This window comes from Mya arenaria, chromosome 3, assembly GCF_026914265.1.
Source record: "Mya arenaria isolate MELC-2E11 chromosome 3, ASM2691426v1".
Lineage (NCBI taxonomy): Eukaryota > Metazoa > Mollusca > Bivalvia > Myida > Myidae > Mya > Mya arenaria.
Window position 1 is genome coordinate 35133262 of NC_069124.1, and position 13537 is coordinate 35146798.

General features: G+C 38.1%; 1 protein-coding gene across 3 annotated transcripts in view; it reads left to right on the plus strand.

The window, feature by feature from the left end:
• Nucleotides 1-13537, plus strand: part of LOC128228674 (serine/threonine-protein kinase ATR-like) — a 44381-nt gene that overhangs the window by 11002 nt on the left and 19842 nt on the right. For all 3 annotated transcript variants that reach the window (XR_008259964.1, XM_052940117.1, XM_052940119.1), the window contains exons 23-39: nt 2504-2636; nt 3014-3175; nt 3805-3901; nt 4318-4509; nt 5169-5264; nt 7478-7582; nt 7826-7921; nt 8443-8613; nt 9591-9748; nt 10036-10155; nt 10412-10516; nt 10767-10881; nt 11040-11108; nt 11503-11645; nt 11870-12091; nt 12425-12545; nt 12757-12897. Coding sequence is in view for 2 of the 3 variants with exons in the window: in XM_052940117.1 (XP_052796077.1) it covers nt 2504-2636; nt 3014-3175; nt 3805-3901; nt 4318-4509; nt 5169-5264; nt 7478-7582; nt 7826-7921; nt 8443-8613; nt 9591-9748; nt 10036-10155; nt 10412-10516; nt 10767-10881; nt 11040-11108; nt 11503-11645; nt 11870-12091; nt 12425-12545; nt 12757-12897 (2246 nt within the window). In the remaining variant the exon portion in view is untranslated. The remainder of the gene's footprint in view (nt 1-2503; nt 2637-3013; nt 3176-3804; nt 3902-4317; nt 4510-5168; nt 5265-7477; nt 7583-7825; nt 7922-8442; nt 8614-9590; nt 9749-10035; nt 10156-10411; nt 10517-10766; nt 10882-11039; nt 11109-11502; nt 11646-11869; nt 12092-12424; nt 12546-12756; nt 12898-13537) is intronic.

Consider the following 13537-nt stretch of genomic DNA (forward strand, 5'->3'; position numbering starts at 1 on the left):
TATTTATTATTTTATGATGCGAAATAAATAAAACGAATTAAAATTTCAGTTCTTTTTATTCATTACGAGTAACAACACCAGCATATTTGATATGTCATTTAGTAAATAAAACATTGAGTGGCGTCAAGGCCGCGGATACGTGACGAAAAACCCTGCCAGGAATTGAGGTGTGATGAAATGTTTAATTTAACATAGTTGGTGTCACAGCCGTAACGATAACAGTTTACACAAAACATGCCTGCAAACAAATACCACCGGCACTCCCAAACCTGACACACGGTCAAAGGGCTGAGTAAACAGCCGGCCATGTAGGTCTGGGCAATAGACATATATTATACCACCTGTGCGATTGCACACTTTACACATAACATAGACACTTGGCTGGCAAACCAATACCACCAGCCGTTAACACATGGATACACAACACATACCACGTAAGGCCAACGTCAACGTATGTAACGTAATGCGTTAATTATAATTTATGAATGTTTACATTAATATAATAAAGTGGGTTTAGGATTCCTTACTACGGAAAGGACATTGGACCCTTAGCCCCTCTTACCGTCGCGTGAATCCACAGCCCATTGAATGTTTTTTAAATAAATGCTTTCAAAATGTTTATATAACAGTGCATAGAAGTTAATAAGCCTCACACCCCCTGTAGAATTTTACGCCACAATAATTTTTTAATGAAAATTTATCCTCCAAAATTCTGCTCGATGAAAACAGCGAAGATAATAATATTTGCGTCAATTGTATTATCAAAGATGTTTCGCGATGACGTCCTTAAGTGCGTCTAGATAAAACTCCAACCCTACTTTAAACAAGTGAACACCGTTCTGGCGATAAAACCCAGGTGTTTCCGTATCAATGTCAAGCACTAGCGTATCGAACCGTCCAGTAGAACGGACCCAGCTCCTACCATACCGATTAATACGAGCCCGTTTTCGCTCCATTGCTTTACTGTCAGGATTTAATTTCCACTGAAGTCTATCGATAATATCTACCCAAATTAATATTGCTTGGGGAAAGGCTGATCTTAAGTATTTTATTTCCTTAGTGACGGCATTACATATTTTAACTAGAGGGTCATTCTGGATATCATTGCCACCAAGGTGAATTAAGATAATTTTTTGGCAGGGTACCAAATAACACCTGTGTTTCCACCGTCCGCCTGAACCTGGACCAGGTTAGGCCGCCAACCCCCCACCAGCCGATCGTAGTTTGGAGTTTTAGATTGGGAATGCCCCTCGCATGCGCCCGAACACCGACCCAACGCGAAATGGAGTCTCCTAGCACCCAAATCTCTGTTTAAATAAAGAAAATCCTGAATGTGATAAGCCTTAAAGTCTTATATAACGTTTATATGAGTCAGATGACCAACGACCCAGTTGAGCGATGGCCTCTATAGACATCCCGCTCGCCGAGAGGTCAGTTGCTCGTCCGATTCTGAAACTGTGGGACTGAAAAAATTATGCCCTGTGCGATTCAAGCATTTATGTAAGACTGCTGTTACTTGTTTTCGTGTGACTGGTTTACCATTCCTATGTGAAAATGCAGCCACCCGTCTAGGTGCTACTGCCAAGTATTCTTGCATTGCTCTGACTGGTATTATGGGACCATTTTGGCTTGTTTTGGATTTTAATAGGGTTACTACAATATACATCTAATCAGGTGCACTTCGAATGTCTTCAACGCGGGCTTGGTTGCACAAACAGGCTTTGCCGGGCGATACTAATTCGCTTATCCTAAATAATCCAAAATAAGCAAGACAAAAAATTGCGCGGAATAGCCTGCTTTCATATAAACCATAACAAACAATATGCAGCACATCAATAATTGAAACGAGAATAGGCTTTGTAATGGGCCGCCGGGCGTCCTTGACCTGTGGCATCGCTCGTGAATAGCCTTCGAGCAGCTTGTTAACAGCGAAAATATCAAGAATATTCGGAAATTTTTTGATGAAAATTGATACCCGAAATGAAAGTGCGTACTGTACCTGAAACAAAATTTGCTTCGTGACAATATGCAATAAACAATATTATATTATGCTTTGGTATGGGCCAAAAACAAGGGAGCTTATATTCGGAACGGAATCCCTCACATGCGTTTAAAGAAGTATTATAAATTGTTCTCGTGTTTTCTGTTACCGCGTTGTGCAAAAGGACATTGGCTCGGCGTTGAAGACCGTCCAAAGACGGTCCGGTACTTGCTGTGGCTTTGCATCCGCGTTTGGGGCCAACCGTCGGAATTTGGTCATCTGGAAGCGAGAAAGCGAGTCGGCAATCATGCCAGACAAGTGGGGTTTTCTGTTGGTGCTCTGATTTCCCCCACAACACAAGATAAGACTCATTGATGACTGTGCCAACAGAGAAGTTAATAAAACTTTCTGCACAATGGTGGTAAAATAAATGAAGTTTAATCTGACATATGGTTAAGTCTGTAAAACTGCTGTTTTTAATTAAACAGATTTAAATGTAAAACCAAACATCCTCAATTTCAGTGTTTATAGAGAGCCTGCGATATGTGTTTGGACACATCGGAGTACGCAAGAACAATGCTGCCACCATCAACATCCTAACTACTGCTCTCAAGTTTGTAGAGGACACAGACTATGATATCAGAGTGGCATTCAGGTAATGTTTATTTAGTACTTATTTGGAAAGATTAAGAAACTAAATCCACAAAGGGAAATGGGATGTTAACGGTGAAACGTTAAAGTTTTAAAACCATTTATAGGAGATAATTCAGTGCAGTTAACTGTTGACCATTCTCACATACATGTATCATTGATCACAACACCATGATATTGAAACCAGAATTATGAAACACATAAAAAATGAAAACATTGTTAAAAGTTACACAGAAAATCATTTCATTTCCATTCTTTGTCAGAGGTCTTTTTGAAGATATGGCACATACTTGGGGATGATGATATTGATTATGACATTTTGTATCACACAAATGTTTCAAGTGTAATTAGTTATGCTAACATTAACGTTTTATTGACCAGTGAGGTAGTGCAGCACGTGTTTGGTGGTGAGGAGATGTCGGGGTCAGACGACACCAGCGACCTTGTACTGACCAAACTCCAGGACGTTTTTACCCAGGCTCGAGTAGATAGCAATGTTCGTCTACAGGAGACACTGCTTCTGACCATAGGGCAGCTCGGCAGGTGGGCAGTAGTAATGTTTACTAGATAGACTTTTAGCGGTTGGTTTTTCTAAGAAAGAGGTTGAGATATTGTCATAGACTTGATGTCGTTGCTGGTACTGGCATGCAGATCTTCGAACTTGGCCATAACCCAAAACGCCTTCAAAGTATTGAATGAATCTAAGTACACATTTGGCTGTGAAAACAGGCACAATTATAACAAATTCATTCCTCTTGCTTCAAAATTAACCCCTTGTTTGACTTACCAACAACAACAGGAGAGCGTTAGTGTTTGCACTGCAGTGCTCTCGTTACACAGGCAACTTCTTGCTGACTATGCTTCAATGGCAGCTTGGCAGGTCAGTAGTAGCGGTATCAGCAATAGTATTAAAGAGCAGATGGGTATATTTGATATTTTTGTTTGGAGATTTGTTGGTGATGAGTATTGATCTAACTCTGCAACTGTTTGTCTCTTTTCCTATTCATATCTTTGCATTTAAAGTTAAGTAATGCATTTTATAAAATCTTTTAACACCACTAGGGTTAAGCTTTACAAAATGGTTTCATTGTTTAGAATTGCCCTGTTCATGTAATTGTTATGTTCTTAAAGAAAATATGCATCTATTTATTTGCTTTCATATATACAAACAGAGTATGGGAGGGTCAACTCCTGGTCACAGTCATCATCTTCCTACTAGAAAGCATGTTACTTCCTATTCCCCTTGTGGCTGCAACTGGATATGAACAGGTAAATAAAGTGCACATTTCTGTATCACCTTTAAAGCATGGCAGTCATATAGTGTTTACCTTGTCAGAAATCATCAATGTTGACATCACACTTACATTTCTGATCAATAACTTTTGAATGCCTTGTTATAGTGTCCTTTAACTTGTGATGCACATAGGTCATGGTCAGTAGATGACCTTAACTGTTTATAAGGTCAAAGGTCAAGGCCATGGTGAGAGGTGCGCTCCTGACAGGAAGTATAGAAACTTGTACAGAACATGTACTCTGTAAAATTACAGCCTAGTTAGAACCCAGCTCAATGTTTTATTGTTATTAAGCGTGATAATTTGGTTTAAAAAAAAATATTTCAATGCGAATAGTTATACTGCTTTGTCATCTAGTATTAAATCCTGTTTCCTTTCTCCATGAACATGAAGCTGAAGGACATAGCAGACTACAAGAATACGCAAACTCAGAACTTGTTCATGCGATGTCGACACGATGTGTGCAAGTTTCTTGTCAATGCCATGCATGATGCACAGACGGGAAAGATGGGAAAGTCTGCGGATGATATCCTGACAGAAGTCTCGCGTGTCCTCGGATTCCCAGATGTGAAAACCTTCCTTTCAGTAAGTAATCGATGAACATGCATCAAAGGTTGCGGGCTGAAACTATTGTTGCTAGTGACTCTTTATATAAAATGTGACAGTTAATTAAGTTTTTCAACTCCACATTTACTTGTACATTCTTAGTGTTGCAAGTGAAGAGTGCTTGTTATACATGTAGATGTATACTTGTGTTAGGCAGAACTCGGTGTTTCCCTGTTTGACATTGGAGATGGATCTTTCTTTATACAAAAAATGTAAGAAATGAATAAAATTATTCAGCATTTTGATTGCCTGTCAGTTCTGAAATGTGATTACAAACAATTCTTAAGTATTGTTATAGCATTGGTATGGATGTCATTGAAATTTTTGGCGTTAGCTCACAGACATAAGTTAGCAGAAAATTAAACCTTAAGCCATATCTCAATAAATGTTTTAAAAACATTAATATGAAACTTGGTACATATGTTTGCAATGACAATGGGCATATGACAAGCAACTACTGTAACTTTGGGCAAAATCTTTTGTTGAGTAATGTTATTTGATCAACAGAGAAAAATAAACGAGTCTTGGTATTAGATAACAATGCTCTCTAAGGCATTATGCTTATAAGTATGCCTTGATAATTAACTGTTTAAAGTATTGATATAATATAGTGATAGTGTTATTTGTTTCCGCTGTAGGGCACAAAGAAGTACATAGTCCCGTACCTGGTGAGCAAGGGGACGCCTGCAGCATCCACCCTCGTCAAGCTCATTGCTACACACCTAGATATTGCAGTCAGTATTGCTTGTTTTGAAAAACAATTTTTATGCCAGTTAACAAAATTGCTGTGTACATCATATTCTTAAAGTGACACTCTTATTTTATTCAAAAACAAAACATAAACATGTATAACAAACATAAATTTTGAGTGAAAAACCTTAAACTACTTAGTAAATAATGCATTGATGGAAATTATTATGCCCCCCTTCGAAGAAGAGGGGTATATTGCTTTGCACAGGCATGTCGGTATGTCGGTCGGTCGGTCGGTCCGTCGGTAGACCAAAGCTTGTCCGAGTGATAACTCAACAATTCCTAGACGTATGGTCATCAAACTTCACATGAAGGTTGGGCCTGACCAGTTGATGACCCCTATTGATTTTGGGGGTCAAAGGTCAAGGTCACAGTGACCTTTAATGGTAAAATAATTTTAATGCTTGTCCGAGTGATAACTCAACAATGCCTGCACCCATGGCCCTCAAACTTGATATGGAGGTTAGGCCTGACCAGTAGATGACCTCTATTGTTTTTGGGGGTCATCAGACCAAAGGTCAAGGTCACAGTGACCTTGAATGGTAAAAGGTTGTCCGAGTAATAACGTGACAATGCCTGCACCCATGGCCCTCAAACTTGACTTGGAGGTTGGGCCTGACCAGTAGATGACCCCTATTGTTTTGGGGGGTCATTGGGCCAAAGGTCAAGGTCACAGTGACCTTGAATGGTAAAAGGTTGTCCGATTGATAACTCAACAATGCCTGCACCCATGGCCCTCAAACTTGACTTGGAGAATTGGCCTGACCAGGAGATGACCCCTATGGTTTTTGGGGGTCATCTGGCCTAAGGTCAAGGTCACAGTGACCTGGAATGGTAAAAGGTTGTCCGAGTGATAACTCGACAATGCCTGCACCCATGGCCCTCAAACTTGACTTGGAGGTTGGGCCTGGCCAGAAGATGGTCCCTATTGATTTAAGGGGTCATTGGGCCAAAGGTCAAGGTCACAGTGACCTGGAATGGTAAAGGGTTATCCGAGTGATAACTTGACAATGGCTGCACCCATGGCCCTCAAGCTTGATTTGTAGGTTGAGCCCGGCCAGAAGATTGTCCCTATTAATTTTAGGGGTCATTGGGCCAAAGGTCAAGGTCACAGTGACCTTGAATGATAAAATGTTGTCCAAGTGATAACTCAACAATGCCTGCACCCATGGCCCTCAAACTTGACATGGAGGTTGGGCCTGACCAGTAGATGACCCCTATTGATTTTAGGGGTCAAAGGTCAAGGTCACAGTGACCTTGAAAGCAAACTCGACAATTCTTGGACCTATGGTCATCAAACTTGACATGAAGGTTGGGCCTGCCCAGTAGATGACTCCTATCGACTTTGGGGGTCATCAGGCCATGGTCAATGTCAAAGTAACCTTTAACGCAAAAAAGTTAACAAATCTTCCCCCACTGATATCTCAACAATGCCTGAACCTATGATCATTAAACTTGACATGGATGTTAAGCCTGACCAGTAGATTCGTAGAGCCAAAGGTCAAGGTCACAATGATCTTGAATGGTAAAAGGTTGTCCGAGTGATAACTCAACAATGCCTGAACCCATGGCCTTCAAACTTGACTTGGAGTTGCATCTGACTTGTAGATGACCCCTTATGATTTAAGGGGTCATCGGGTCAAAGGTCAAGGTCACTGTGACCTTGAACGAAAAAAACTTGTCTTGTGATAACTTGACAATGCCTGCACCCATGGCCCTCGAACTTGACATTTAGGTTTCTGGTGACCAGCTGATGACTCTGGATTTTGAGTTCATAGAGTCAAAGGTCATGACGGTCATAACACACTTTATCCTCACACTTTAATGGTCATAATCTTAAAACAGCAACAAATCAGCTGTCATTTCGGTCCATGCATATTTCATTTAATTGTCCATATAATCCTGACAACATGGCGCTCAGGGGGGGCATAATGTTTGACAAACATCTCTTGTTAATTACTGATAACAAGAATGTATCCGTAAATTTAATAGCAGAAAGCGCAAAAATATTAAATGATTGGTGAATGCTAAAAGATTTACTGTGGTCTACTATAGTCTTACAAGGTATAAATACTGTGTTTTATGCTCATTTTTTCAAATTAAACTTGATATCCTTCATAAGAACCATTGTTTTTGACATTTATTCATCCTTTTTGGAATAATAATACAATTTTATTCATTGTGGTAAATCTTACAGAGTCGAAGCAAGTTGCTGCTGAACAACACAAAGTTTGTGTTCTCGTACCTGGTGAGGACCAAGCCTAGAGAGGCTGACCTGCACGCTGCCATACAGTATCTACAGGTGAGAAAGAATACTTTCCCCATTCCCTTAAACCACCATTTCATAGTCATAGAAATAAAGTTGGATTATTGTCTGCCTAAGTTGTGTGTTATGATTCAACTTATTGTGCATAAAACTTTTCCTAACGTTTACAGACAGAAGGTCATGATTAACATAAGAGGTATACCATAATTAACCTCCCCATTCTATTGTGGCTGGATTTCCAGGGGGTTCATAATGAGCTTTGGCTTGATTTTATTTCAGAGAGAGACAAACATTGATCTACCCAACCTGTTGAGGCTGGATTTTCAGAGGGTTCACAATGAGCTGTTGCTTCATCTTAGTACCAACTTCTCTCAGGTACGTTTTTTGCCTGTCAAGATGCCAACGAAAATTGAACGTGAGCTTATCAAAATGGCCACTACCCCAATAAGCACTTGTTTTTTTGCATATAAACTAGTTTTGCATATGCAAGATACGCATTCTCATACTTAATATCATAAATATATCTTAACAAATAAATATATCTTAACAAGTAAAACAATGGAATATAGATATCTCTTCACAAGTAAATCAAAAGAATAGTATTCAGATGACCCTTCCTTGAGATTTTTGGTTAACAAAGTTCTTCTACAATGGTCAGTTTATAATGATGAGTAAACTCAAAACTTATGATAAGGTTGTTTTTTTGTTTATTGAACATTTTTGTGTATCTTTTGTTACTAGGTTTTCATTGCCCTTTTAAGAAGTTGTCCACATTTGGTGAGAATGGGATGGGCAGGGTGGTGTCTAGCACCAAGGACATGGCTGCCGATCTACAACTTGAGATATGATGAATGTATTGTTATTGTCATCTTTAGTTTTGTTTTCTCCATGGCTAGGTGTTCAATGGCCTGAAGATGTTGTCTACGTTTGATGAGAACTGGAAGGGCGGAGTGGTGTCAACTCATGAGGACATGGCCGCCTATCTGCAGCCCAGAATTCTCGGGGTGCTCGCACACTTTGACTCACCACTTCTAAACGCTAGTATACCAATGGAGGAGAAGAGACCAGTAAGCTTATAGAACTGTTTTTTAAAGCATGTCTCTTTTTTTGGAAGCAAAGAGATCAAGATATGTTCATAACTTTGCGGTCTATTGCATCAATATCAGTGTCATTCTTTAAGCATATAACCTAAAAGCTAATCAAGATTAAACAATTTTTACAAGTGACTGTAGGCATATGTTACTAACTATGAGGCCATTCTATCAATACTTGTATAGTACGATCACTATTTCAAAATATTATTTATGAACATTTCTAATATCTATTTTGAAAATAACAGTTTTATTTACAGTGAAGGAAAAGTGGATTTGATTTTACAAGCAAAACTTTCAATATGATTTGTGACTGTCAATAGAAATTTAACTGACTTTATGATCTTACAATATTTTGTTGTACACTGGATGATAAGATTGACCCAATATGTATAAAGATGGTAGTTAAATTAGTGTTGCACTACCACTTGATAAGAGGTTGTTAGTCAGTCAATTAACATTTTAGGGTGGTGCATATTTTTTATCTACTGAAGGGAACAAAAGCTAAATCGTGTGTATCTGAGTTTAAAGTGACACTCTTATTCAAAATCAATACATTCACTTGTAAAACAAACATTAATTTTGACTGATAAACCTTTAACTACTCACTAAATAATGCATTTATGGAAAATATTAATTACTGATAACAAGATTGTAACCTAGTATTTAATAGCAGAGAGCGCAAGAATATTAAATGATTGGTGAATGCTAAAAGATTTACTGTGATCTACTTTAGTCTCATAAGGTAGCAATACCGTGTTTTGTGCTCATTTCTTTCAAATTAAAACTCAGTATCCTTCATTTGAATCATTGTTTTCGACATTTATTCATCTTTTTTGAAATATAAAAACAAAATCATTATTTGTGGTCAATCTTATTTGGGAGTAAGAGTGCATCTTTAAACTTATATTGAAGTAGATCTGTGTAAAAAGATGGCTGAAATGTTCTTGCAGACCCTTGAGAGTTTGATCTCGATCATCCGACTGATGGGATCGAAGATAATCAGTGGAATCCGACACAAGGTGATGAGTACCCTCCGTATAGGCCTGCAGATCAAGGATGAACAGTTCACCGAGATCTCGTGCAGAGCATGGAACTGTTTTGTTCGCAGGTGATTTCTGATAAACTCAGTTTGTGATGTCATGGAGAATCTATTCAGTGTAGTTTTATTTCAAATATCCTGAACATTAAATAAGTTTATGGAAATAAAAGTAACTTTAATTTATATACAAAATGTTATGTGTGAATGTAAGACCTAATTAAAATGGCAGACTTATCTAAAATATAAAGATACATTTACTGTGAGTTGAAACATGTAAAATGAGACGGCCACTTAGATGTTGATATCAAACTATCATTTCCAAACCTAGACCTATTCTCCTATACATGTACATGTAGCCTGGAATTGCCGTTCCTGGGTCAGATGATGTCCCAGATTATTGCCACACTCCTCCCTCTTCTCGAGCTGATGCCCAAACAGGTCGCTGACATCTTCAACTACATGATTGTCGACAATAGGTGAATAGTAATGTATTACCAAATATACATGTATTCTTTTTTGGAAATTGTTGTCTGTTATACTTTGCTGAAGTTCTGTCAACATTAATTGGCTGATGTGGGATAGTTGAATGGATAATGTTGTATTACATTTTACAAATTATTTGAGATGACAGACTGTCAGACCACTAAGTATTTAAGTTTAAGAACGTCCATGTGTGGTATGCTAAAATAGTGTTAAGATTAACATTCTGTCTATAAATTTCACTGTTACCAGGGAGACAATGAAGAGCCAGTTCCATGACATCTACTTTCTACCTGACCTTCCAGAGCTGGCAGAAGCCAACGCTGTCCTCAAAAAGTATACTGACAACCTCGCCAGGTACTCATCGGGGAAACCCATTCTTTTTGGGCATAGATTTCTCTTACATTTATCATTATCTATTTCTGGCTTCATCCCTTTTGCCTCCCCTCTACAAACATGACTAATCATATATTGAGGAGACCTCTTTCCTGTATAATTATTACATAAATGTCCAGTCTATGGTCCGGGGACTATCATCTTGTGTTTAACATTACCCAATGATTAACTAGTAAAACATTAACCAACAAATTTCAATTGCTATTTTCAGCCAACTGGACTTCAAGAGTCAGTTACGTCACACCCTGAAAGGAGTCCAACATGAAAGTCTCGATGTCCGCCTTCATGCCCTCTCCAAGCTGAAAAAACTACTCAAGGATGAAAGAGTGGGTACCCCTTATGTAAAGGATTCATATCTACTGTAATTTATGACCACTTTAAGGGAAAATAATTCTTTTGTAATCCATATGTTTCTTGCAGCTTACTTTGTAGAAAATAGAAAAAAAAATCTAGAAAATATTTCATCTCTAGTTTTGTATTTCAGGTTGCCTTTTCTGAACTTGTGATGGAAAGTGAAACTGCAAGCCCGCTTGTTTCTGGGCTCATATCAGTGGTAAGACCCAATCTTATAAGTATTAAATTTACAGAAATGTGCCTGTGGGGAATTGTGCTTAATTTACTATCCAGAAATAACTTTTAACCATTTTACATCATATGTTTAAGCCAGAAAATGAAGATAAATGCATTAATTTGGGGTAGGGAGTATTGCCTAGACCCAACTTTCAGGAGAGGGTCACCCCCTCTCCTATCCTCTTCTGTCACCACGACCCTGCCATTTTCAAATCCTGGCTGGAGTACTGACATGAATGTCAGTGCTTTGTTGTTTGATAGTGAATGCAACTATTAAGATTTTGAGTACTTTACTTTTATTTTTATCCAAGGTTCATAAATTTGAAATTGAGCTATTTACAAATGTATGATGGTTTTTTAAACTCCCTGCTTCTTAGCTGTTGAAGGGATGTCGTGAGGGTGATGTCCGGGCCCAAGGGTTGTATGCGGAATGTCTGGGCCAGTGTGGGGCCATCGACCCCGGCCGCCTAGAACTAGCTACCAACAATCCAAAGGTGGAGCTTGCCAACTTTCAGAATAGGTCTGTAGTCTGATAAAGACGAGCTTAAATATCATAATACATAACATAACATAGCAAAAGACAAAAACGAATATTTTCATAGGAAATGCAATTTATAATTTAAAGGAAAGATAAATCTGTGACCATATTCCAAAATTTTAAGTCTTTAAGTTTTAAGTTGTAACAAATCTATAATTAGTAGGTAATTTTACTAGATTAAGATATTATTTATTCTTTGCTTACAGCATTCTAAAGGAGAAGTTTGCCTTTGCCCTGATAAATGAGGTAGTTAAATCATACCTGGCGGCTACTGAACCTCGTATCCAGGACTGCTCCGCGCTCGCGTTACAAGACCTGCTCCAGATATACGGAATTTCGGAAAAAAGTGAGGATGAACGCACGCAGAAGCTCTGGAATGGTTTTACCTCCCAAGTCAAGGAAATACTTATTCCCTTCATGAGTACCAAGTGAGGCTTCATTTCTTTTTAGCTTTTTTCAATGAAATGCGAACTGACATTTTGCTGTCTTTTTACAGTTGAAAAAAGTTGTATTATGAACAAATATATTAATTTAAGTAAAACTCTAAATTGTGTAATATCCATGTAAATGAAAATGTTAGATAATTTATTTCCTTTAAAAAGACTGAAATATATGACATACAATTCAGTCATTGTTATTCTATCATTTAGGTATATCCTTGCTCCTTCGCAGTACAACTGGGCCAACTTGGACAATTTTATTTCCATAAATAGACTTAAATATCTTACAAACAGTTCAATCAATGCTATTCTATCATTTAGGTATATTCTTGCTCCTACGCAGTACAACTGGGCCAACTTGCACAAGCCGATCTATGGCTCTCGTAAAGGCAGCACCTTTAAAGACTGGGTCAGCACATGGACACTCTACCTCTCTTCCAAGGTCATCACTTAATGTTGTATTTTATCACACAACACATTGTAACATTTGACTGTTTTCCATTGTATGTAAATTGTATGCTTTCTGTCTAAATATTTCATGTTACATAGCTTGTCAGCTCAACCTGCAAATTGTGTGCAATCCTGTGATTCTTAAAAAAAATTAAAATTCTAGTGCTTTTGATGATTAAGAAGTTTTCTTTCTCTTATCAAAGGTGCGTGCTGAGGGTAAGCCATTCAAGGTTTTCCGTGCTTGCAGTGCGGTGATCAAGTTTAATGTGCACCTCGCCCTATACATCCTGCCCTATGTTGTTCTGCATGTTCTGCAGGACGGAACACAGGCAGACATCAATGAGGTTGGTGACTAGTAGCTATAAATAACTTCAAGAATGCCTGCAAAATTGTACTTGATCTTTGCAAATATTGATACAATACAGGGTTCGAATTTAACTTTGAAGAGCACTCACAAAATTTTGCGAGTGATTTTTGAGGCAACTCGCAAAATTAAAAATCAACTTGCAATTTTATTATTTGCTTTATTCCCTTATAATATTGTCTAATTAAGTAGATATTTACACCTTAGACATATTATGAATATTAAAAAGTATCAATCTTGAGTGACTCGACTACTAGAACTTGTTAATGGATTATTCTTTTTTGGGGTACGGATGACTCATCGGATGCTGGCCGCTTTTTTATAACAAAGCTGTCCATTGACATTTTTCACTTTGACAGTTGGGCGGATATATAAAAAAAGGTTGATGGGGTTTAGATAATGATTGAGCTAGGTGATTACTTCATTTGTATTCACTTTGTATTGGGCACATCTCTGAGCATCCCTGAATGAATCGAGATTATACTTGGCCTTTTCCGTATTTGTTTTATTTTTGAAAACTTACTAGAGCGTGACGCCATACTGTCTTCTCTATACAGGTAGTGTAACATGCCACTTATTGGCTGTTTACACTTGACTACTTAGTGGTGTTAAGTTCATGT